The 27,670-nt window shown below is 31.8% G+C and overlaps 1 protein-coding gene and 1 pseudogene across 1 annotated transcript; one reads left to right on the forward strand and one right to left on the reverse strand.

Moving 5' to 3' along the window:
* The first annotated feature begins 2,160 nt into the window (after positions 1-2,160).
* Positions 2,161-3,713, forward strand: LOC145590049 (putative BOI-related E3 ubiquitin-protein ligase 3). The gene is made up of 2 exons (XM_081646783.1): positions 2,161-2,865; positions 2,982-3,713. Exons 1-2 carry the CDS (start codon positions 2,344-2,346, stop codon positions 3,570-3,572), a joined length of 1,113 nt encoding a protein of 370 aa, XP_081502909.1. The 5' UTR covers positions 2,161-2,343; the 3' UTR covers positions 3,573-3,713.
* Positions 3,714-14,959: 11,246 nt separating this feature from the next.
* Positions 14,960-27,407, reverse strand: LOC145588350 (putative flavin-containing monooxygenase 1; annotated as a pseudogene).
* Positions 27,408-27,670: the final 263 nt, after the last annotated feature.

Consider the following 27,670-nt stretch of genomic DNA (forward strand, 5'->3'; position numbering starts at 1 on the left):
ACAACATTGCCAATTGATAGAATTTGTTTTGGTATAGATTTAAATCATATGACTTGGTTAAGTTCAATAATTTGATGGTCAACATTTGACCCCAAAAGAAAAGGTCACTAATTAATTTAGTACATGATCACATCAACTTAACCTTAAGAACAACCAAATTTAATTTCAATCGGCAACGTTGTTCATTAAAAGAAGAAAGGCAATACTAAAATATAGCTTGATTTACGTGGAAGTAACTATTTGAAAACCTATAACGTTCGATTATATGCACTTGGCTCCGTATTACTCGTAATAATTCTAGGTTAGAATATTAATAACATTGCATGTACAAAAATAACTAATGGCGCCAAAAGTGGAACGAGATTTTGAATAATTATATCCTAACTTTCCTTCCTTTTTTCCCTCCCTATTTAATCGAAATAACATTGAATATATGCTACCGTGTAATCCAAGTTTTAATTTTTTAAATAAATTTATTTTATTTTATTTTATTTTGTCTAATTGGTTTTTTTAATGCGGAGTACTAGATTTCCGAGTATAGTAATTAATTAGGGGAAGACACCAAATTATTCAAAAATAAATAAATAAATCAGATTCAATCAGCCATTTTGAGTTTTGACCAGATTTGGATTCAATTAAATTATCATATCAATTTAAGATCCCATCTATATAGAAGAAAATAAAAAATATAATTAATTTCTAATTGTAACATATTTATCTCTTAAAGTAACAAGGCTAATCTATTTCCTTTTTAGATTTAAAAACAGTTGTATTTTTAGTATTATTGGTGCATTATTGTTGGCATCAACAAACCAATAATATTAACAATAATAATCCAATTTTATGGTAAACTTAGCTGGTGGTAGATTTTCAATTATCCAATTAATGGAAGTATATCAATGAGTATATGATTATGTTAAATACAGTACTTTTCATTACAAGAGATTTTTTTTTCCTTTTTAAAAACATTGATTTTTTTTTTTAATTTTTTTTTATATATATAATTGAAATAATAATAGGGTACTTCATTTAAATCTAAATTATTAAGCTTTTTCTTTTTTGGAGTGAATTTACACTAAAAAGGAAACTGATCTTTATTATTATGCAAAACCGTGTAAATTGATTGCATAGCTTGACAACGTTGCATGCATGATATATTAATATTGCATTATTGCCTACTAAAGGTACTATGAAAAAAGTCATATTACGGAGTACAATACATCTTCATTTGGGGAAAAAAAATATTTGTTGCATACAGAAAAAATTCACCTATATAATTTAATTAACATTTTGTTGTAATTATTACTGTCCTCAATATTATACCTTTTAAAATTTTGCAATTTTTTGTTCTAAAAACTCCTATTAATTACGCAAATTCATTTAGCAATCACAAAAAAATTATAATTTACATATATACCACACGTGTTGCTTTAATGAATGTATATTTGTGAAAACTAATTTCTCCGTATATAATTTTTGTAGTTAAGAAACCTGACTTGAGTCCGTGGACAAAATATTTGAGATAGCGAGAGTGGGGTAAAACTAAATACATAGTCCGGCCCTCATAAGATCGATCATGTTAATTTCAGTCAAAATACAATACTACAGTACTCCGCAATACTAGTATAAGTTATAAAGTTCGTATTTTATACTCCGTATTCTGAATTTAATACAATTAAAACGTACAAGTATAATGCAGGATTGAAGGGTGAATCAACCTTTGGCATGGGTTGGAATTGAATGAAAATTGTCATTCAACAAACCTCTGAAATCTCTGACCCGATAGTTTAGTCATAAGTTGTGCATGTTTTCGTACGTTTTCTTTCCCTTCCCACCTTCTCTTTATTGCTTTACTTTGAGTAAAAAATATCATAAATACAGTTACAATTATTTTTCTATAATTAAAATAATTATTTTTATTTCCTTTTTTTAAAAAAATAATTGGAGGTGGGGAGATAGGCAGAATCCTAAGGCTTCTCATTTCCTTTTTTAGTTACTTTTACTCTTAATTAAAAATACAAAACAAATCTCGTCTTTACTCTCATTAAAAAATAATTTATTTTTTTATTAAATAAATCTATTTTATTTTATTTTATCTTATTCCCATGCTGTAACCTTTATGCGACTATATATATAACATAACCTCCCAACACCCTTTTATTTTCTCTGTTCTTCGTTCATTGTTTTGTTTCTTAGCCTCCATACACATACTTTTTCTCAGGACACCATCATTCTAGAGAGAGAATCTGTTTTCTAGAGAGAGAAAATCTCCGTTTCACATTTTCTTCTGGTTTCTAACAACAATCATTCGATTTATTTGTGTTTTTAAGAAAAACGTGAAAAATGGCTATACAAGCTCAGATGTACCCCGACAATCTTGGTTTACCATTGTTGGGTGGTGGTAACGGTGGTCTTGGTGGTGGTGTTGCGCAACAAGATTGGTTGTTGTTGGCGAACAACCATATGAACAACAACAGTAACACCAGTTTTTTTAATGGTTGTGGGTTTAATGAGTTTACCGGTAATAGTAATCTTCAACAACAGAAGCAACAACAGCAATTTCAATACCAGCAGCAACAACAACAACAACAACAACAACAAGCGTTGTTACAACTTCAGCAACAGTATTTGGCTCAACTTCAACAACAACAACGTGATTCTTGTGTTAGTAATATTAATAACGACGGTTTTGTGTTTTTGTCATCGTCAAAAAACTGTACAACTACAACAACTGCTACAACGCCAACCGCTAGTACCACTACAAGTGGAAGTTGTGATTATCAGATGCCAATGAATTTTTCACCGAGTTTTTCTGATCAACTCGAAAAACAGAGGCAGGAGATTGATAGATTCATTACTTTACAGGTTCGTTAATTTTTTTTATTAAAATTTATATTTTTAGACACCCCTTTAGTTTAATTTTAAAGGGTAATTATTAGATTTGGGTAATAATTATTAATTTTAATTTTAATTTTTTTCAGAACGAAAGGCTTAAAATGACGTTACAAGAACAGAGGAAACAGCAATTAGGAGCAATTATGAGGAAATTAGAAGCGAAAGCAATGCAATTATTGCGTCAAAAGGATGAAGAAATTGCAAGAGCAACAAAAAGAACAATGGATTTAGAAGAAATAATCCGAAAAATGGAGATTGAAAATCAAGAGTGGCAAAGATTGGCAACTGAGAATGAAGCAATGGTGTTAACATTGAACAACACATTGGTGCAACTGAAAGAACAACAAGCAGGTTGTTTGACAACAACGTCATCATCGTGTTGTTCAAACGAGTTTGACGATGCAGAATCATGCTGTAATGTTGTTGACAACAGCAACAATGAGTTTTCCAATAAAAAGAGGAAAAGAGAAGTAACAGGGGTAGTTGTTGCAGAAACAGGGGAGAAGAGAGAGAAAACAGGGGAAGTGTTGTGCAAAATTTGCAAAACTGGAAAATCGTGCGTGTTGTTGTTGCCTTGCAGGCATCTGTGTTGTTGCAAAGGATGTGAAGCTTTTGTTGATGTTTGTCCTGTTTGTAAATCTGTAAAAATGGCAAGCATTGAAGCTCTTATTTCATGAAAATAGATAGGAGAAGAAAAAAAGAAAGAACAGATTTTTTTTTAACAATTTTTTTATTAGGAAAATTTGTCTAGATTTGATCAGAGTAAAAAGAAAAAGAAAAAGGGTGAAATGAATTGAAGAAATACCCCATTTTGATCCTTTGTTACTGTTATTTTAGTCTTTTGGTAAATATAATTTTGTGCTCTTTGGCAGATAAAATCAGAGGTGGGTGGAGGAAAATCACAATCAATTGAACAGAATTTTAGTACATTGGTAGCATCTTTGCCTGTTTGATATTAATGCCTTTTTTGGTGCATTTACTTTTTTTTTTTTGGTCTGAGTCATGGATTTGATTAGAACATGTTTGAACACATGCAAATTGTTTTTTTCTTTCTATAAAGAATGATTCATATTTTTTTTTCCAAGTTAGTTTTATGTATTGTCATTGACAGAGTAATTTCAAGATCTGGGATGGAATCGGTTGGACGTGGATCATGTTATTTGAATGATTTTTCTTGCTATGTTGATGATCCGTTTTGAAATCGTTTGCACTCTATTCCAAATTGAAGTTTGAAAAAGAGTTGCTCAAGTTTCGCAAAATTATTGAATATAGGAGTTACAACTTACAAGAACCTATAGCTTTGATTTTCTTTAATTGCATTTTAATTATGTTCAATGAATATATGGTGTACTCAACTTTTATCAAGAAGTTTCATAGTTGAAATTACAAAATTGATGATCAAATTCCAAAGTTATGACTAGCATTAAATCGTGTATATGAAACCTAACACATTGGAATAATAAGTTATAGTAGAAGATAAATTATGTTACAGAAGATATTAATTTAACATCAGTACAACATTTTAAGTCATTACAATATATTCGTGTGATTAATTTTAGTGGCACCTTTATTTTTTACTCTTTTTTGAAGGAAAAAGGGTGAAAAAGGCTTCAATAATTTAGAGATAGTTGTAAAAATTGATTCTTTTACGCCTAAAAACAATCCTAAAAAGAGATTCACATAAATTGATGCCTATCAAGCTGACATGTTATCCTCTAAAATTACCACTCTTCACTACTTTGACCACTGAAAAAGGTTTTTGTTTGTTATTGGTTATGATAATTGAATTATTCAATATTCTACTCCGTATGTTTTAATTTTCCCATAAATTAAAAATAAACATTTGACAGATGGGATTGACAGGAGCTTCTTGTTCACACTTCACACACACAAACCCAAAAGCAAACAGAAGATGGACGATTTTCTGTACCCCACATTTATTTTATTAATTTCTCAAAAATCCAAACTAAAATAAAATACTCTATAATTTATCATAATACTTAAAATAAAAAAATACAACTAGTAGTCCAAAAAAGCTGAGGCTATGCCGTATGCACTAATTGCACTACCATATAACCCTGCAACAACTGAGCTGAAAGTAACCCCCAAAAATATATCTACTCGTATAAAATATAAAAAAAGAAAAAATAAAATAAAATAAAAAGTGGGGGGACACCCCAACTTTAATGGTGAAGCATTGAAAAGGGAAGATTGCCTTGTAATGTACGTGCAAACTTTTATGAATATTTACAAACTTTGGTATTGGTATTGGTATTTGTCCTTTTTTTATGGAAGTATTTTTAATTTAATTTTTCCAAAAATCTCAAACGGTTACATGGGATGTGGTCCGTACTGTTGGGTCTTATCAAAAGTGTTGGAGTTTAGTGTCCCAAATATATGTGCATCTTTTCTTTACGAGTATTTTTTTCGGGGCTGCCCAACTTGCACGGGAATGTGCTCAACTTCACTTCTTTGTTGCTCCTTTTGCTTTCTTTCTTTCTTTTGTAACTATACTATTATATCTTCTACGAATTGATTACTACGGAGGATTAGTTAATTATAATTAATCGGGCCGATGTCATTAATTAACAATGACATCTTATCTTATAAGTATGTGATGGAATTGGTATCGTCTTTTGTTTGCCAATATTAATTAGTTTAGTTAGTCAATATGGTAGGCAACGAGGCAAGCACATTCACGCATCTTCATGATCAGCCCTTGGGGGGAGGTGGTACCAAGGATAGCACCATCGATCCCACTTACTCGATCCTCTTTCGAAGAGTCTTATTTGGATGTGTAATATACTCCCTAATTATATCAAATTGATTAACTAGGTGTCATTATCAATGCCTATTTTAACAAAGATTTTATTTCTTTTCATATATCATCGATTTTCGTCCTCTCGACTTAAGTACGTACATGGTGAATTGAATGTAACCAATAATAATCGACATTATATTAATATATATATCATTCGTAATGTCTGAATGATTCTTATAATTAGATTGTAATTGGAGAAGATAAAAAAGATGATGGCTGCTATATAAGATTCTAATCTGGACTTGTTTAGTCGTTTAAGGATAATAAAACTCTATATGAAAGTCTTAGGTGATAAGTCACGCTGTGAATTAATCAAGATTGAAATTTTGTATAATATCTTAAACAAAGTGCACAAATGCAATCAATTTTCATAATACCACAAATTCAATCTTCATTAATCATCTTTTGATAAGATAATTTAAAACCTTTTTTTTTTTATACGGAGTATGAATCAAAAGTGAACGGATGTGTTTTTTTTTTTTTTTTTTTTTTTTCTCGGTTTATATTTCATTTTATCCCCTCTACGATGATTACTCAACATTTACACTCAGAATCACCTGAGATAGATGTAACACTAGTTATGATATATGTTGCAGATCATAAAACTAGAGAAAGTACTTTACTAAGTAGTGACGCTTATACATATAATTTCATCCCGCAACAAAGTGTTTAAACTTTTTTTTTTTTTTTTTTTAAAAAAAAGGACGACAATTTTGTATCTCATCTTTTCCATATCCTAAATTCAATATTGACCCTACCCTTAGCTTATACAATGAGCCTTGATTGTTTATTCATTCAACTCAAGCAAGCTACTTATCCCTGATTAAATCCATTAGATTATACAAAATAACGTAATTTGAAATTCAACACCATAAATCCATTACTAGACAGAAATGTAGCTTTCCTATAAATAACATTTTTACACTTTTATAATCTCAATAATCAAATATGATTGCATTGTCAAAAGAAAACAATTTCCAAAAAGAACATGATGCATGACACGATTTTAAAAACTTATGAACAAGAAATAAGACTTTAAGTAGAATACTCCATTAATTAGCTCCCAATTAAAGAAGTTTAATGAATATAGCAGTTCCTCCTAATGCTGACCTAATATATGACAATTACGTCCTATCTAACAATTATGAACATTGCATTATTTATTTATTTTGCATACATACATACCGTACCTATAACAAACTAATTAATTAATAATTATATTTTTTAATTTATCAATATTACAATATATGATTACTTGCCTCATAAACTACATACATAATTTAAAGATGCGCCTTTCATACTTCATAAAAATAACACTTAAGCATGAAAATAGTTTTTGTCTCACGTGACATGTGCTTCTAACCAAAAAATAACAAAAATTAAAGATTATAATATATAATTCACTAATTATATTGCATTAGACAGTTAGAAAGTGCAATAGGTACGAATAATATTATTGCTTTATCTCCGCTTACAAGCAACTTGCATTTGCGACCTTCTAATCGCATGCATGTCCTTTTCATGAACTCATATGTATATGGTTTTTACCTTTTGTGCTTTAATTTCATAGTGAATCTATTTGGTCATTTAATGATTTTAGCTAAACCAAGTTTCAATATTTTGATGAACTACGTGAGTAGTACAATACTTTATAATAGGGGGAAAAAATTGGAGGGACTACTTTAATAACTCCACTTACAAATTAGGAAGGAGTATAAGCTAAGTAATCTACATACATTTTATATGTATACTTCTAATTCACTAAGTTTAATTGATCCTGTTGTCACATGTTGGAATTAAAATAGTAAAGTATTTCCTTTGTTATAATTGAAGGATGTATAAAGATTTGCGATGCATGCATTAAACTCCACCAATCCAAATCACTTCATTATTTTTATTGTTTCTTAACAATTATATCATGATCTAATTTATGAGAAATTAAGTAGTCAACATTAGTGATCCATCCAATTGCTCAATTAATTTCTCGGTACATTATACTTTCAGATTAATTCCAGAGTGTATATTCATATATCGATAAAAAAATAAAATAAAATAATAAAAAAAATAAAAAATAAAATAATAACTGGTGTAGAGCATTACACTTTGAACTACACGAACAAGTCAAATGAATTAATTCAACTACATATGCATCTAACACATGCTAAAAAAAATCACAAAAGTCTAGCAAAATACAACGGCTAATAAAAGGAAAAGATTAAATGGTCAATAACATATTAATAGTGAGATTAGGTGGAATTATGTCCCTGACCCACAGTAACAAAATTTGTGTGCATGATAAAAATCGTAATAATTGAAATCGAAAACTAGAGTCTAAAATGACAATTATGACAAACAAATGAAAATGATGAAATGAAGAATCCGAATGTGAAAAGATGAAAGTGGGTAGTCCAGTCTTTCTCTCTCTACTTAAAAGGGACGTTGACGGGGAAGATTTGGATTCTCGATAACATTTGCTTTTCTCTTTTTTTTTTAAAAAAAAAAATAATTAATTTAAAATTAAAATTAAAAATAGAAATATCCGTTTTCTTCCTAAATTGATGGTCCCTTTAATTCGCTTTGGGTTTGGCCCATCCAAAACTAATGTACGCTTCAAAAAGCGTGGTGACTATCTTTGCTTTTCTGTTTTTTTTTTTTTTTACAACTGACAACTATCACCATGCACTTTTCTTTGGATTTTTTTTTTATTATTAACTAGTCTTTTGACCCGTTCAATGCACGGGTTGTTACTTAGGTTATTTTTTCTTGAAAAGTGTCGGTGTTGTGTGGAATTTAGTTAGGTATATATACATAGATATTGTAGGGCATGAAATGACATTGGTTTAAGTTATATTTAAGTTTAGGAGATGAAAATACTATTTTATTGTTAATGTAATGAACACTAATTAGTTTAGCTTTAATTTATTATATTGAATATGAAACACTTAATATTCTTACTTAAATTTGTAAGTTTTAGAATACATAAAGATTAAAGACTCAAACATTATTTATATATTTTGTTTTTATATTAAAATGGGAATTTAAAAAGAAAGGATTAAGAGAGGTGACATGTGGGATATGAGTGATTATGCATGGTGACATGTGGCTTAGTATAGATTTGTGGTTTGTGTTTTTAAATACTAAGTATAGATATAGATATTAATTTATTATGCCTTTCTTTTCGTATTTTCCACACATTTCTGATTACTCTTCGTTTCTATTTATCCGTTATTATAATCCGTAAATATTTAAATCATCAATTTATTTTTGATATAAAGATTTGTTTATAAATAATCATCGATTATTTTTTTTAATGGTTTGTATGTTAATAATAATCCTATTTATTATTAAGGTTAAAAACATAGAAGAGTACTCTATAAAGATGAAACAATCTAATAAAAATGCTAATTTTATGCCATAATAATCTTGTTCAATACCAATCAATTAGCTGTATCATGATTTTGTTTGTTCCTTTCTTTCTCTAAAAGAAAAGACTAGGATAAGTGGAGACGGAAACCTTGTGAAAGATAAGTCCTTCAAAATCACAACGATTAGGGTTGAAAATTTCAATCTAAATCAACTTAATTCTAACTCAAATAATCATACTATAGATTGGATCTAATTAACCCTATTTATTTTAATTTTTAAATATCTGATTAGTTTGGTTAGTTGAGAGTTGAGACATCTTTAACTTATTTTAGATTTCTAGTCATATGATATTTAAAATAAAATTATTCCCATATAAAATAATTGGTCCATTGCCTTTATTTTAATAATAATAAAAAAAAAAGGGGGTATTCTTAGTTCCAGCGTGTACTCCCCGTTAGATGGGACCTAGGAAGAAAGTAAGATCCGGATAGGTACTGTACTTGTATTGAAATGTGGGACTCACACGTTGAGCAACATTGTTGACGCAAATTGTATGGTCCCCCTGGTTTCCGTCAACAATAACAACACTACCCATACCAAATAATTCGTTTCATTATGTTAATTCCATATATTATTTTGGACGTTTTAAAAAGATATACCCATATTAAATATATTTCATTAATAACTTGATTGTTTTAGAATTAATAAATTGTGAATTGATAACGTGACTCTAAGTAAGGAAATTTTTATTTTAAATTATGTAATTATGACTTGTACTTTCCTAATAAAAAATTAAAAAATTTAAATAAGGTAAACTAATTATGAATTATGTTGTACTTTAATGTTAGATTTCAAATACATTTTTTTTCTTATTTTATGTGAATGATTCCATATAGACTAACATTATAAAACGGAAGAAGTATTATTATTATTACAACGTATCTAAATTAAAAGCCTTCTCCTTTTATACATAATACTATTTCTCAATCGTACTCCGTATTAAACTTGTACTGTACCTACGCTGTATTTTTATTTTCACCCGTATATACTAAATTACATTGTTAATTAATTTGTCAGTCTTGTATGAGACATTGTCATAATTCCTTATCAATCGTCTAACCTAGTTCAGTTTAATGAGTTAAGTTATTTTACGGGTTCGGGCAGAAATTTCCAAAGGAAGTACTGGAGTATTTGGAATTTGTATCTGTTTATGGTTAGGTGCAGTTATGTGGAAGCAAGGCATCTGAATTTCATAATTTGATTGAAAAGAAATTAAATTTGGATATGATAACGTGCGGTGATAAGATAAGGTGAGGTGAGTAGAAGATTGAAGAATAGAGGAGTAGTACTCATCTGTCCTTTTTTAATTGAGAAGATTTGAGAATTGTGATGCTACCACGCGATTCTCTCTCGTGGGAGTTGGTGCTGTTGACATGGATTCTTTTAGACTTTTCTATCTTAACATTTTCCACCTCACCTTTAGAATATCGTCCTATTTTATTTATTTATTTATTTAAAAACAAATTAATTCATACTTGTCTTGTTGATATTTTAACAATGCCACGGAGAAATTTATGAGTTAAAATTAATACTACTTCTGTTTTATATTATTTATAACGATTAGACACTTTACACTCACACTTTAGGTCAAATCGTTGTAAATAATATGAAATTGAAGTAGTAATTTGATTTTTTTTTAGAGAGCTTTTAACCCATATGAAAATTTTGAACATTTTACTTTTCGTATATATAAGCAATTGACTGAATAAAAATAATAATAATAAAAAAAAAACTATAAGGGTTAAGCTCTAGTTGGTAAACGTTCTCCTTATTTGAAATAGAAATATAGTAGTAAAAACTGTTCCTAAATAAGAGTGGTATACATTATTATACTTAATAAAGACCATTACAATTTTAATTAAGACGTACTAAAACAATGTGATAATTAATTTTGAAGAAAAAAAATATATTCAAACTTTACACAAAATAGTTGGAGGATAAGACACATACACATTAAAAAGGATTGTTTACATTGTGCCATGAAGTCATGTTTGACATTCTATAATTTCAAAAAGAAAAAAAAAAAATGAAAGGAAAAACATATGCTCCTGTCAATTTCATGGTCCTATATTTTTATGTCTCCCTTCTTCCAAATCACCATCATTATCAATATATAAAAATAATTAAATTGATTTGGTAAAGGTAACCAAAATAGACATAACTTTCATATTTGGGGAGTGAAAGTTGTAGGGGGGGGGGGGGGGTGCAATAAGCCAACAAGTCCAATTCTTTGGATTGGGACCCTTCCTTTTCAATTAAGTACCCTTGCCACTTTAAAAGTATACATCAATATCAATATTATGGGATATAAAATCTTAAAGAAGATTTGGGACACTATTTATTATATTCATTATTCAATATGTATGTGCTATGATAATAATAATGTGCTTGCTTGCCTTTACAAGAACCACTAGTTACATTTGCAATCTGTGTCCTACACCTCCTCCATTATATCTGTAATGGACTATTCATAGGAAAATTACAACTGAAAAATACAGCAATTCATTGGTTGTTCTTTATGTATAGTGCCCTTCCAATAATTTGTTCTTTTTATGTGAGGTGGATATAATATTTATTACAGATTAGTCATACTCCGTATTATCATATAGATAGTCATATTACAGTAATTACACCACTTAAGATTAGAAGCAGTTATAGGTGCTAATTCCCCTTGAATTTTGTAACCAGAATTAGCACACGTCTTGTTTTGGTCATTTATATCACTCAATTATTCAGAATTCACCTTTAAGGGTCTGTTCCAATTTACCGAATTTAGGTGAACTAAATTATTTATGAGAGAAGGAAATTAGGAACTGAACTGAAATTAAGCTGAAGAGAACAAACTCTAAATTCTTACTAGAAAGACAGGTAAGGATTGACCAAAGACGTAAGTTAAATTTTTAAAACTTGTTGCTTTTTTAACAATTTGTGACAATTACAACGTATAGATTGATTATATTTGTATATTACACGTTAGAATTATACTAATCCGTTTACTTTTCAATTTATTATTCCTTCTAATAGTAAAGTTTCAATTGTACTTGAAATAGTTCACATGGACTAATCAATATTTGACATCGAAGTTAAGTTACATAAATAGGGTCAATTTAATTTGCCTTCCGGGAAATTCAAGCAACAAACTATTAGAAATAACAAGAAAACTTAGTATGAGTTGTACACATGTCTATTAATCCATTTTTAGTATTTAACATTTGTCTATTTCAAGCATATATTGTTGGCCTATCAAACCATAAATTATTAATTCCTATTTTTGACTTGTCTTTTGCAAAATTCATGCATTTCTGTCTCTTTACTCCTCATAAGATCAGTCACCTCTACATGCCACAATTATGCCCACTCCTTAATTTATGAAATGTCAAATACCAACTTGATCAGTCAATTTCATCTGATGACCTTATATTATACATCACACTTTCATAATATTTCTTCTAACTAATAGTGCTTGAATTTCTGTTCCTATCATGTCATGTCATATATATTGTAGAATAGAATTTAAATTAATGGTTCACAGTTAATTGAGGATATTCTTAAGCAACACCGAGTAATAATAGACTAAAATATCATTATTAAGTCTGCGTACTTGTCTAAGGTATATGTACGTAAAAATTCGCGTAAATAAAGTCAAATTATAACATGTCTCTTATCAACTATCTAATTAGTAAGATTAATAGATTTGTAAAACGGCATTGAAATGTAAGAATTTAAGTAATGGTTCACACATAAGAGAAGATATTCTTAAGCAACACGGTGAAATGGACTAAAATATCAATATGCCCGCGTACTTGTCTAAGTGATGTGTACGTATATAAGAATTCATATAAACAAAGTCAAATTATGTCTTGCCTTTGTTAATTGCCTAACTAATAAGATAAGATAAATAGATTTTTATAACGACATTTGAGTGTCAAGGGCTAGCTCATATATTACTCCAACTTACACTTGAATATTATTAGTCATGGAATATATTTGAATGATGCAAATCAAGATGCTGATTACTACTACTACATCCATAATATTCTTGATCTAGGATATAATTTAAATTATGACATAATTAATTAGTAAACATGTCATGGGATTTATTCAAAGTATGTAAGGTGGGATTACAAAGAAAAAACAAAGTTCGATCACAATCATAGATGTCAACCTGCAAAGCTTAAACTGTCGGTTACTGTTGGCAAAAAGGATAGATAAACATAAACATAAAATAATAATAATAATATGAAAATGAATTTTGTGGGGATGAAAAAAGGAAAATTTATGGTCCAACCTAAAGAAAAATACAAAAGCATAAACTTGAAAAATATAATTAATATAGTTTTTCATGCTGCAAACAGATGGTGATTTGTTGTGGGCACACACAAGGTTAGGCGCGCAATGCAAGTTGGTTGAAGTTTTGGCAAGACATAAATAATAACTACTCAATTGGAAAAAGATGTTTTTAATCGTGACTTTTTTTATATTTTAGGAAAATTTACAAAAAAAATGATAGATATTTCGTATTCTTCACGACAATATCTGATGTATAAAGTCTGATTTTTTTTGTTTTCATGAAATATTATTTTTTAGAAGTAGTTATATTAAAATTTTCCTCTAATCTAGACAGACAGGTGTTCTATCGGTCTAAAATTAAATAATTTTATAAAAATTGACCAATATGAAATCATAATAGGACCCAAATATGGACCCTCATTTTATTGTTTGTAAGACAGTGTATGCATGAATGTATGATTAACAATAGTAGATTTTACCGCCTAGCTAGCTGGTGGAAACTTGGACAAATTGAAGATGATGAATATCATATGATTAGTGAATAAGTGAAATATGTTAAATCATGTACAGTATGATTCTATGAAGAGGATTCGTGCATGGTAACATTATTGACAAGTTTTACCGTTGGTTCATCGATCATTCATTCATTCAATGTAGACATGCATTGTGCATACAGTGTATTGCATGCAATGTACGTAGTATAATTATATGGTCATAGAAACATTTGATTGAATAATGAAGTTATGCAAGCGTAAAAGTTGAAATCGACCAATCTTACATATATGGCATTGGCTTTTAGTAGTTCATATCATTATTTATCTATTTCGTATAAAAAGTTGATTGGTTAATAATTACAAGAATTTAGAGTTTGAGACTTGAAACAATGTTGCAATAAATTGATGGAATTTTGGCGACACTAAATTGAAATGAAATTAAAGTTGATAAGTATTTGATTAAAACCGTTAAGGAAGAGTTGAAGGTGTGAATTGTTTTGAGAAATTAAGGGTGATATATAGGAAAATCCAAGCCTTTTGATTTGATATGACAATCAAAATAACGTCTATCTATTATCTCCATTTAATATTATTTGCAACGATTTGACATAAAGTAAAGATGAAAAATATCTAATCGTTACAAATGTTGTGAGTGTTGTTATTTGGCACTTTGAAAGATTTTGGTATAACATGGAATTGTATATTTGTATACATGAATGAAAGAATAAGAAGAAAAAAAAAAAATTGTACTTATCATGCAAATCAATTCGATTAAACCAGAGCATGTGAACAATAATACGAGTTAAATTTTGTAAAGTTTCTTAATGCATGAGAATCAATTCGAAAAATTAGTTAGTCGTTATTTGCAAAGGTATGTGCCCTATAATATAAAACTTCTGAGTTTATGTTTTCACAAGTACATTTAAGTATACATAGACGATAAATATTACAGATTCGGTAATGCCACAATTGGAAGCAAAAATGAACTTAATGGTATATATGAACGCAAATGAAATTACATTATTATTCCCGTTAAAAAAAAATACTCCGTATTACATTATTGTTGTCACACAAGTGAAAGCAAGCAGAAAAAGAAAAGGCAAAGATGTTAAGCATAGTCATTTGGGCCATAAGGCTCAAACATTTCGGCCCAAGCCCCCTTCTTCCTCTTTGGGTTCAAGCCCATATCCTTACAAAGTTGATCATTGTACCAAATATGCAACGCTCCAATGCATGATCTTCTATAGTATTTGCCTGAGGACCTCTTCTTGAACTTGTCCCATTCCAACACATCTTTTTCCATCTTTTGAATGTTTGGTAGTTTGAATTTGCTATCAAGTAGTTCAAATAGCCATTTACATCTCAACTCTGAAGTGTACAAGTTTGCAATGCTCTCTGAAAAACCAATCACTGCAAGCTGTGGAATCCGCGGATGGATACATTCCCTACATATAAACCATATTGTAAACTCGTGTTAGAATAAGATATTTAAATGTATGTGTTTTTGTAAAAAAAATATATATATTGTGATACCTTCATACATAGCGTCTTACAGGTTTCAAGATATGTATGACGTAAAATAGAATGTCATTAGGAGCCTAAAAAAAATGAAATAGTACTAACCTGTATAATGGAACAGTTTTGTTGGAAGAGCCAATAATATAATCCTGAAGGGGGACGGAAAAATGTCTTTGAGTTTTTGATCACCCATATATCCAGTAGCAAGAATAACCAAGTCACATTTAATAGGTTCCTTTGATTTAGCATTATTATCAAGTAAAACACCATATTTGCAAAAGCTAGAAGTTTGAGATCTTTTCAATACAATGCTTCCTTTCTCAGCATTATCATAAAATCCTTCTGGGACAGTCGAAATCAAACACGAGTTCATCTCTTGTAAGAAGCTATGATCCGGTATCATGTCGATTTTCTTGAGTTGATGCTTCTTCTTTATATCACTCTCCACAAATTTGCTTATGGACCATCTCTGTTATTTTTGAACAATTATAAATGTTAGTTATGAAGTATGGAGTAATAATTCGTAAATTAATTTTCAAAGTAGCTTAATCATGCCCTCTTAAGCTCTGTTCTCTATAACTTATAATAAACTTACGTAAAATCAGTTTCAATCCCTAAAATACAGAAAATGCTTGACAAAAAGTACATAAATTTGTTAAAATAAGTTGAAGAGAATAGATGCTTAACGTGCAATAAACTTGACCAATATTCGATATAAAAGGGAAAATATAGTACCAATGGTAGAAGTAGAGAGGCTAGGAGGCTAAGTAGAAGGCCTTCTCCAGGCTTATGAACCAAGAGTTCAGAAAAGCGATTCAAATACAAATATGCAAGAGGAAATCCCCATGGGAAGTAGTCCGGTACATTCCAATGCGGAGTTCAGTTCTATATATTACCGTACATGGTTTCTCCACTCATGCATTCAACATCATACAAACATATAAAAATGTACTGTAGGTAAGATGAATGATCCAACTAGCTAAGTAGCTAGTGTGCTCGGAATATTGGTACAAATATGAAACGTACAAAGCGTTACATAATTATTGCTACCCTACAATAACAACGAATAATGCTAATTATACGTGGCGTAGCTCTTACCATTGGCAACTGAACATTCCATAGCAATGTCAAGTGAAGATTTTTGGAAGCCAACCACAGTAACTTGCTTTCCTTTGATCAAATTTCTAGCAGATTGGTAGTCCAAAGCAGAGTAATCCATAGAATGCATAACCTTGCCATCAAATACCTTGGGACCTTTGTCTGAAGGAAACTCTGGTATGTTTGGTAAATCACTAAATCGTCCTAAACACAATATCACAAAAATCTACTTGCATCACCTGTGCCATATCATTAACACAAATTAGTGAACATTAGCACATAAATTTTCAATTGTCATTCACATAGATTTTATTTTATTTATTTTATTTTATTTATTTATTTATTTTTGACAAAGAGGTAATTAAATTCTTTTGGTCCAATGGTCCATACCACACAAGTGTAATGTTGTTAGGAACCTAACTACTAGTCGGTCAAATGATGCCCATGCTGACCTTGAGTTAATGAACGGAACAACGGAAGTATAAATGTAAACAACTAAATTGATAGTTAAAAGGTAAAATGGGCAATTTCAATTGACCAAATGATCTCCCATGGTGTTGTGGAGTACCTTGTCCTCTTTCCTTTCTGAATCCAAAAAACTGAAGGGCTAAAGGCTAATCTAAACTTTAGACTAATTTTGAAATTTTTTCCCCAAAATTTAAGTGAATGCATATGGTGTCTTTTGAGGGCATATAAATTGATTTGAAACCATAAGTATAGGTCTATAAAATCTCGAGAAGGAATATACGAGTACTTGGCACAATTATACGGTAATTTCTGTTATTCTAATAAGCAATAAAACAAAAATGACTTATCTCTTGATGCGTGAACCAAACTGACAATAGCCGCGTCGTGGAGAACCACTGACCTAAAAGACGATTCCGCGCTACCTCCCAATGCAGTAGACTAGAAGCGGTCGCCCTCTAGGATAAGCACGGCGCCGGAGTTTATGTGCACTTACAAACCCGACTAGAATTCAGAATATTTTCCTAGAAATCAAGGACAATGTTTAGTATTTTTAGAGGAGAGAGAAAGGCACGAATTGTTGTATCTTCTGACTGAAAAAGCAACGAGTATTTATAGGCAGTAGAGGGAAAACGGGAAGCATGAAACGTGGGAAGAATCTGGCTAAGAAATGACCGGATTAATTCGGCCAGTCAACAACAGAGGCAAAAAACAAGGAATTGAATCAGCTACAATCAAGGGATTAATGACTGATTTAATTCCGTAATCCCAATAGACAAAAAAAGAATATTTTGTTTAGCAAAGAAAGGGAAATAAAATTTCTCCAAAAAGATAACAAGGACCCACGCTCGCACATCGCATTCCCCAAGTCCCGAGGCCCGAGCCCGACCCGGCCCGGCTCGGCGCGCGCGCGCGTGTGTGGAGTAACACACACCTCCCATTCACCCAACTAAGTGGTGTTAAAGCACTACAATATATAAACAAGGAAAAACCTCATTCCCCAACCAATGTGGGACTTTTCCTCTCAATTGTTTTTCTCTCTCTCTTTGTTTTTCCCAACTCTCTTGTTTTATATCAAGAACTTCCAACAATCCCCCACAGGTTCGAAGATATGAAAAAGAAAGAAAGGAAAGATGAATTCTGGGCAAAACAAAACAATTGCATAAGTGTCAATGTCTCGCGACTTGAATTAACACATAGTGGACATCAAGCTATGATCCCTCACCTACCAAGTGACCTTCGTCTTGAACTCAATAGGGATTTAGGGACCCGTCACTTTGAGCCACACAATTGAACATGTATACTATTCTGAAATTCCGCGAATAAAGGTGACGCATTATACTGGCCATACGTCCAGCCTGGATGCTCATAGGTGCTCTAGAGTATAAGCCCACAAAATACTTATAGGAAGCGGCCACACTTCCACACCTAAGTAGGTGAGCTCCATCAAGTGTGAGCTACGACACACCTCCAAAAATATGGATATGGGTTCATTAAGAGTATGCTCAACCTTCTTCTCATTTGTAGCTAAGCACAAAACAAACATCTAGATATGGACAAATAAAAAATGTGCTTCCGAATTATTATATAATGTTCCCCTTTGAACTCATAGTGAGTAAGAGTTCATTATTTCACAATTCATACAACGGGCTTTAGCCCCATCTCTTCTGATGTTTCCAAAACTAGTTTTTTACATAGGCCTTTAGTTAACGGATCCGCAATGTTCTTTTCGGACTTAACATAGTCCAGTGATATCACCCCTTCAGACAACAAATTTCTGACGATTTTATGCCTCAGACGGATGCGTATCTTCTTCCCATTATAGGCATGGTTGTGTGCAACAGCAATAGCAGCTTGCGAATCACAATGAAGTGCAACTGAAGGAGCTGGTTTTCCTCACAGTGGAATATCTGCAAGCATGTTCCACAACCATTCTGTCTCATGACCTGCCAATTCAAGAGCAATAAATTCAGATTCCATAGTAGACATAACAGTACAAGATTGCTTACAAGATTTTCAGGATACGGCTCCACCCCCAAGGGTGAAGACATAGCCACTAGTGGAATTAATTTCATCATTATCGGATATCCAGTTGGCATCACAAAAACTCTCCAAAACTCCAGGAAATTTGGAGTAGTGCAAACCCCAATCCATAGTACCCTTAAGGTACCTAAGCAACTGTAACACCCCAATAATTCTCTCTTAAAAACCTGTGAGAAACCGTATATAACCTGAACAATTTCAAGAGAATTACTGGCGTGCTACCGCCACGTGTTCAAACGTTAAGGCTATCTCAGAAATTAGCAGTGGAAAACCAAAACAGTTTTAAATAAACCTCAAAACAAAGGAATTAAATCAAAATAAGTATTACAAATTGGAACCATTAAGGCCCTTATTTAAAACCCAATAAAATTAGTAAGTGATTAAATTCAGTGTTCAAATAAATTCAAACTCAAAGGAATTAGTGTCAAATAAAATTGAATTAAAATAAATTCAAACTTGCCAAAGAAATAAAATGCAAACAACCAACTCTCTACTCAAGATCCCACAACCCTGATGAATGTTGCATGTGTAAGAACCTATGGTTATTCTGCTCCCCAATGTTACAAGTGTAAAAATTGGATCGTCACAGGGTCATTGAAAGGCGAAGGCCATGACCAAAGAAAGACACACACAAAAGCACGCAGTCAGCAAAGCTGAGTACATACAAGCTGCGAAATCAAATTAAGAAAATACCTAACATGCTACTAATAATCAAGCACAAGCATCATTAAATATAGACTCAATTCATGACTCGGCTATTAAATTTATTAAGACCTCACTAATGGATACTGACTGACTCATTTAATTAGTTCATTGGATTTAGCAATAGACAAGGTTGTCCAACCTATGTCCCATTTGGAACATCAATAACGAAAAACCCCATGCCTCCTTTCGGAAACATCAATAAACATCCAACGACCACGGGCGCGACTCCGTGACCGTAGTTAGTATGAGATCTCACCTAACTCCTAGTTTTAGAAAAATAATATTTGAAAGAGGAGACTCGTAGATCAGACGACCTCGATAAAAGTACACGGCTAATACCCCATGTACCCCAACCCCTGATTGTCATTACTCCAGATGTGCACCATTCCAGAGTTTTATTGCTCATCCAACTTACACTTTCCGTGATTTACAGGTTTAGACTTGGTGATGACTCATGTACATTTCAATACAAACATCCCAAACAATTCAATCAAACATGGCAAATTCTCAATTTAGATTCTTGATTTATTAGTGATAAACAACATTTATTAATTATTCCATTACTACCTCGGTGTATAAACACCTTGAGTGCATAAGGCACCCCAAAACCTTAACCTTATCTTACAAGAATTGAATCTCTCCTTTACTCATCCTGTTTACATAATCATGAATGAATAATAATTTGATCTTTACACCAATCACATACCTTTCCCTTTAAGCGCACCTTGCATAATTAAAGCACACATAATACTTGCATTATAAACTAGTGCACATCATTTGAAATTCACAATGTATAACCAGACAATTTAACCCAGTCAATCTTATACATGATACTAAGTTCTCGATCTGTCCTTAAACATGCACCTACAAGCAAGGTTTCGTAACTTGTACGTACCTTGAGTAAACAATTCGATTGGCCACTTTAAAACTAGAAGTCGCCTTCTACAAAGTTCTCTCCTAAACCAAACAATTAAAAATAAATCAATACCAAAGCAATTAAAATTACAGCAATACTAAACTACTTTAAAACCTTTTAAATCATCAAAATAAAGCCTTTAAATTGTCCCCAAAATCAAGGTTAGTAATATAACATCCCAACTTCAAGTTTATATGTTAGATTTATGAAAATATAGTGTTTTGTATCAAATTACAGCAACTTTAAAGTGGGTAAATAAATCTGAAAATTTGTTTTAAGTATATAAAATAACCCCATAAGCATAATTACTTGAAATAGTCATTATATAGCAAGTTAGTGTGTTAAAAACCCAAAAATATATCAATTCAATGCAATTAGAGGCTTCAAAATAAAAGGTATGAAATCTGAAAATTATTTTTAAAGTTAGAATATAAAGTTCAAAGCTTTTTCAATCACAAAATACTCACCATAATTATTTTATAGGTTTAGAAGCATAAAAAAAAAACTTCGTTAAAAATAAAAAACTGCCCGAAAATCATATTTAGAGGCTGAATTTGGCCACGAGAGGGTGGTACTCACGGAAAGGGTGGCCACGAAAGGTAGTGAGTCTTTCTTAAAACGTTGTTTACACACGGAAAACACTACTTTTTTTTTTATCAAAATCGGATGAGTTCAGAACCTGATCGGGATTAAAACGGGATTAATATTAACGAACGGAAATCTAAAAATTAAAACACGAATTTACGTGTTCAAAATAATGTGGAATTAAGTTAATCTAATCATTAGTTATAATCACCAAAATTTCAAAACATCATTACTATAAAAGCACTAAATCAATTGTTCATAAAAACCCTAAAATCATGATTTTCAATAATTAAAAACCCTAGGTTATAAAATTTACAAAATCTGAAAATTATGACATTTATAAAATCTGAAATTATAAAGTTTAATCATCAAAATACAATTCGATACTAATTAAATTAATTTCAAACAATAAAATCAAAACCACAAATTAATAAAATAAAGGAGAAAGAAAATAAGACTAACCTTTTTGTGTGGGAAATTTTTGGGGATTCATGGTGTATTTATAGATTAGGGAGTGTAGGGTTAAATTTGGGCTTATAAAAATGTGGGCTTATAAAAATGTGGGCTTAAGTTATGGGATAGGGCTTAAGTTATGGGTTTTGGAATGGGTTATTCCAATAAGAGTATGTAGGAATAATTTACATTGCCCAATAATTAATAAACGTTTGGTCCAAAATATATTTTACTTTTATAAAACCTTATACTTAAAATACTTTAACCCTTTAAAATATTTAATTAAATACTTGAACCCTTAACAATACATTTTATTAATACTTAAATACTTTATAAAAAGTACATAAAAATACAGGGTATTATAGCAACATCCTTAGAGCAATCCAATGATCACTGCTTGGATTATGAGTGTACCTGCTCAACCTACTAACAGAATAAGCAATGTCAGGTCTAGTGTAGTTTATAAGAAACATAACACTACCAATAATTCTAGCATATTCAGACTCATTAACTGGATTACCATTATTTTTCTATAGGTGGAAACTTGGGTCATGGGGAGTCTTAACTGGATCGACATTAAATGAGTCAAAATTTTTAAGAAGTTTTTCAACATAGTGTGACTTATTAAGACAGATGCCATTTGGAGTCCTTTTGATTTTTACTCGCAAAATCACATCTGCCTCACCCATGTCTTCAATTTCAAAATTCGAACTCAAAAACTGTTTTGTCTCATTTACGCGATCCAAGTTAGTCCCAAAAATCAACATATCATCCACATAAAGACAAATAATTACACAACCATGACTATCATGCTTAAAATAAACACAATAGTCACCTTCATTAACATGAAAACCATTACCAGTCATAGTCTTATCGAATTTGTCATGTCATTGCTTTGGAGCTTGCTTAAGCCCATACAATGACTTGACTAATTTACAAACCTTGTTCTCTTGGCCTGGAACAACGAACCCTTTAGGTTGGACCATGTAAATCTCCTCATCCAAGTCACCATTCAAAAATGCAGTTTTGACATCCATTTGATGAACAACAAGATAAAAAATACAAGCAAGAGCAATTAAATTCCTAATGGTTGCAATTTTAGTAACAGGGGAGTAAGTATCAAAATAATCAATGCCAAACTTTTGAGTAAACCCCTTACCACTATCCTTGCCTTATACTTGTCTATGAATCTATCGGCCTTTAATTTTTTCCAAAAAATCCATTTACAAGTAATGGGCTTACAACCTCTAGAAAGTTCAACTAATTCTCAAGTGTTATTATTGAGAATTGATTGTAATTTACTATCAATTGCTTCTTTTCAAAAAACAACATCAACTTACCTCATTGCCTCTTCATAGGTTCTTGGATCATCTTCCAAAACAAAAATATGCACAAAATCATCATCAATTAAGGAAGATTTAGATAAATGGGAAGTAATAAAATCAGGACCAAAACTGTTTTCCTTTCTTGCTCTTTTGCTTCTCCTTGGCTCCAAAACAGAATCATTGTTAGTAACAGGAGCATTAACAATAGGTAAACTAACAGAACTATTAGCATGTAATTCACTATCATTAGAAGGAGACATTTTTAAAGGAAAAATGTTCTCAAAGAACTCAACATCTCTTACTTCAATGATATGACCACCTGCATAAGAGTTGTTAGCACCTTTAACAAGAAAACGATAAGCTGCACTTTGATAAGCATAGCCAATAAAAATAGCATCAACAGTTTTGGGACCAATTTTATCCCTCTTGAAACTAGGTATGCCTACTTTTGCTAGGCACCCCCACACTTTCAAATATTTCAAGTTAGGTGCTCGACCCTTCCATATTTCGTATGGAGTCTTGTCAAGCTTCTTGTGAGGAACCCTATTCAAAACATGACAAGCAGAAAGAACAGCCTCCCCCTACATGTTATTAGGAAGCCCAGAACTAATAAGCATATAATTCATCATATTCTTTAAAGTTCTAATTTTCCTTTCAGCTATACCGTTTTGTTCGGGTGAATAAGGAGCCGTCGTCTCATGAACAATGCCAAGTTGCTCACAAAATGCCTTAAGAGTGTTAGGGCTGTACTCACCACCCCTGTCACTCCTAACCCTCTTAATCTTTTTGTCCAACTGGTTTTCTACCTCAACTTTATATTTGAAGAACATTTCCTCAACTTCATCCTTAGACATGAGAAGATAAACCACGCAAAAATGTGAACAATCATCAACAAAAGTAATATAATACTTTTTACCCCCTCTACTTTCGTGATTATTAAAATTACCTAAGTCACTATGAACAAGTTCTAGTACTTCAGTCTGTCTATCTACTGATTTAAATGGCTTCTTAGTAAATTTGGCTTCAACACAAACTGGACATTTCGAAAAATTAGTGTTAGAAAAACTTGGAATCAAATTTAAGTGTTTAAGCCCTTTAATCGAATCAATATTAACGTGACCTAATCTAGCATGCCATAAATCAATAGACTCAGCAATATAAGCAGAAGAAGTACTAGCATTCTTATTCATAGTGTCAACTTTAACATCAAGAGTAAAAAGCCCCCCATTACAAAATCCTTCCCCACAAATTCCTCATTACGAGTAAGAACTAATCTATCAGAATCAAGGAGAGATTCAGTCCAGCTTTCATGAGCAAACTGCCAGAAATTAAATTCCTGCGCATTTCTGGAACATGCAAAACATTAGTGAGAGTAAGCAATTTTCCAGAAGTGAGAGTGAGAACGATCTTCCCTTTGCCTTGGATAGAAGCGGAAACTGAGTTGCCCATGAAGACAATTTCACCTTCAACCTTGTCATAGGTAGTGAACATGTTGGCGCAGATGTGCCTGGTAGCTCTAGTGTCAACAATCCACTCAGCAGCATTACCTGTAAAGTTAGCTTCTAAAACAACAACAACAATAACGTCAGAATCCTCAATAAGATTTGCTTGACTTTGCCATTCTTCTTCTTGACCCTGCAATCTTTAGCCTTGTGACCAGTCAAACCACACTCATAACAGATTCCCTTAAACTTGTACTTCTGAACCTTCTCATTAGGCTTGAGGTAACTATTTTTGGCTTCGGACTGGTTGTTTGATTTGGGTTCAACAAGGTTGGCTTTGGCAGAAGAAGAGGAAGGAAAAACAGAAGGGGCTTTGTCTTTGATACGGTTTTCCTCCTCAATTTTGAGGTGTGCAGCAAGTTCCTCTAAGGTTAGGTCTTTCTTTTTGTGCATGAGTTGGTTACGAAAATCCTTCCAAGAGGGAGGGAGTTTCTCAATCAGAACAATAGCAAGGGTAGTATCACAAATAGACAGACCTTCAGCAGCCATATTAATACATACACTCTCATAAGCATGAATCTGATCAATAATAGGCTTATCATCAACAACTTGAAAACTTAACCACTTACTAACACAATATTAGTACCAGCATCATCAGTCCCATATTTTTTCTCTAAAGCATCCCAAATATCCTTAGCATGATAAAAACCCATATGAATATCCAACAGACTATTCGACATATAATGCAACAACATGCCCTTACAGGTTCTATCTTCCTTAGAAAACTTAATCTCAGATTCAGACAAATCATCTTTATCAACAGGTTCAACAATAGCATCAAGAACATATACAACATCAATCTGCTCCAAATAAAAATGCATCCTAACAGCCCAATGTTTATAATTCTTTCCATCAAGAGGTTCTAGTTTAGACATATCAGGAACAAGGAATTTGGAAGCGATAATCGTCTTTTAGATTGTTATTCTAATAAGCAATAAAACAGAAATGACTTATCTCTTGATGCGTGAACCAAATTGATAATAGCCGCGTCGTGGAGAACCACTGACCTAAAAGATGATTCCGCGCTACCTCCCGGTGCAGTAGACTAGAAGCGGTCGCCCTCTAGGATAAGCACGGCGCCGGAGTTTATGTGCACTTACAAACCCGACTAGAATTCAGAATATTTGCCCAGAAATCAAGGACAGTGTTTAGTATTTTTAGAGAAGAGAGAAAGGCACGAATTGTTGTATCTTCTGACTGAAAAAGCAACGAGTATTTGTAGGCAGTAGAGGGAAAACGAGAAGCATAAAACGTGGGAAGAATCTGGCTAAGAAAATGACCAGATTAATTCGGCTACAATCAAGGGATTAATGACTGATTTAATTCCGTAATCCCAACAGACAAAAAAGAATATTCTGTTTAGCAAAGAAAGGGAAATAAAATTTCTCCAAAAAGATAATAAGGACCCACGCCCGCGCATTGCATTTCCCAGGACCCCAAGTCCCGAGCCCGACCCGGCTTGCGCTCGCGCGTGTGTGTGGAGTAACACACACCTCCCACTCACCCAACTAAGTGGTGTTAAAGCACTACAATATACAAACAAGGAAAAACCTCATTCCCCAACCAACGTGGGACTTTTCCTCTCAATTGTTTTTCTCTCTCTTTGTTTTTCCCAACTCTCTTGTTTTATAACAAGAACTTCCAACAATTTCAAAATTATGTTGCATTGGTACTCGATACTTCAATACTAATGCAATGCGAAGATAGTTCCAAATTTGATAACACCGCTAGATCCTAATAAGAGTATAAGACAACGACATTGGAAATCCTTCAATTATATCCAAACTCTTGACTCGTTTATTACTTACCATACCTATACGGCAATATCATTATGTTGTGATGCATTCAGCAACAACATTATCAAAAACTTGTAAAAGACACTGACTAATTAATAACATCATTTTGTTACATCGAGAAAATATAACAGTCCGTAATAGTCTCTGTCCTTATGTCCTTTCTTTTAATTTGTTAATAGTGTAACATACTTTGTCGTTAGTCGTTAGTCGTTAGTCTTCCACCCTACCCTTTATGTTCATCCTTAAACTTCTTATCAATTATTACTTATTGTCTCATTCTTTTTATTTGTGACAAAGAAAATTCCTTCTATTATCATCATTTCTCTATACACCTATTTAGTTTTCAAAATCATAAATACATCAACAATTTTATCCAATTAGCATAATATGTTTGTAAATAAATTAACAATTATGGACTTATATAACAAAAACAATTGTTAATTTATTTACAATTTTGCTATTTAACAAATATATTTTGTTTATTAAGTAGATGAACTTGTATTGTCTCAATGTTGGTTGCCTAAATAAAAAGAAAATACTACTAATGTTGAAAGTGGGAACAAAAAATATGATAGAAAGGAGAAAAAAGTGCCATTACTTTGAAAATAGAGAAAATAAAATAGTAAATAATACAGTACCTCAATAGTTTGGTTGAGAAGATGTTGGTTGGTGACAGCCATTCACCCAAATTACCAAATGGATCATTATTACCGCCCCAAAGAGCCCAAGATTGGATCTCTTCATCAGATGGACCTTCATACTTAATACTCACAACTTTTGTATTAAATTTGATGTGTTTAAGCAAATCAAAGTGATTAGCATAAGATTGAAGATAATCAAAAACTTGATTTTGATTAGGAAACACAGTTTCAACTGAAGAAGGCCAAGCAAAATCAGTGAACTAATAAAGAGGTTTAGGAGTTTGAAGTTTAGTAGTTTCTACAGTTTGAGTCCAAACACCACCAATTGTGTTTCTTGACTCAAAAACTAAAGGGTGGTAACCTTTAGCAAGTGCATATTTGCATGCTAAAAGCCCACTTATGCCTGCTCCTATTATGCCTACTTTCCTTTCCATTGTTTAGTAGTTTATTTTTTCTCATTTTCTTACCCCTTATTTATAGGGATTCTCGTCAAATGTTGCGCGAAATATCTCCAAAACAGATTTGTGTTTTTTAAAAAGGAAATTGATGGGTACTACTCTGTATTTTTTTTTTTATTTTTTTTTTAAGGTAAGGAGAAGGATCTTGATCGTACCTCAACCCTCATGGTTTTTTAATCCGATATTTACAGATCAGATACTTTGAGAGTGAAGGGGAAAGAGTAAGGGATCCCCACCCT

Source organism: Chenopodium album, chromosome 17 (assembly GCF_948465745.1).
Source record: "Chenopodium album chromosome 17, dcCheAlbu1.1, whole genome shotgun sequence".
Classification (NCBI taxonomy): domain Eukaryota; kingdom Viridiplantae; phylum Streptophyta; class Magnoliopsida; order Caryophyllales; family Amaranthaceae; genus Chenopodium; species Chenopodium album.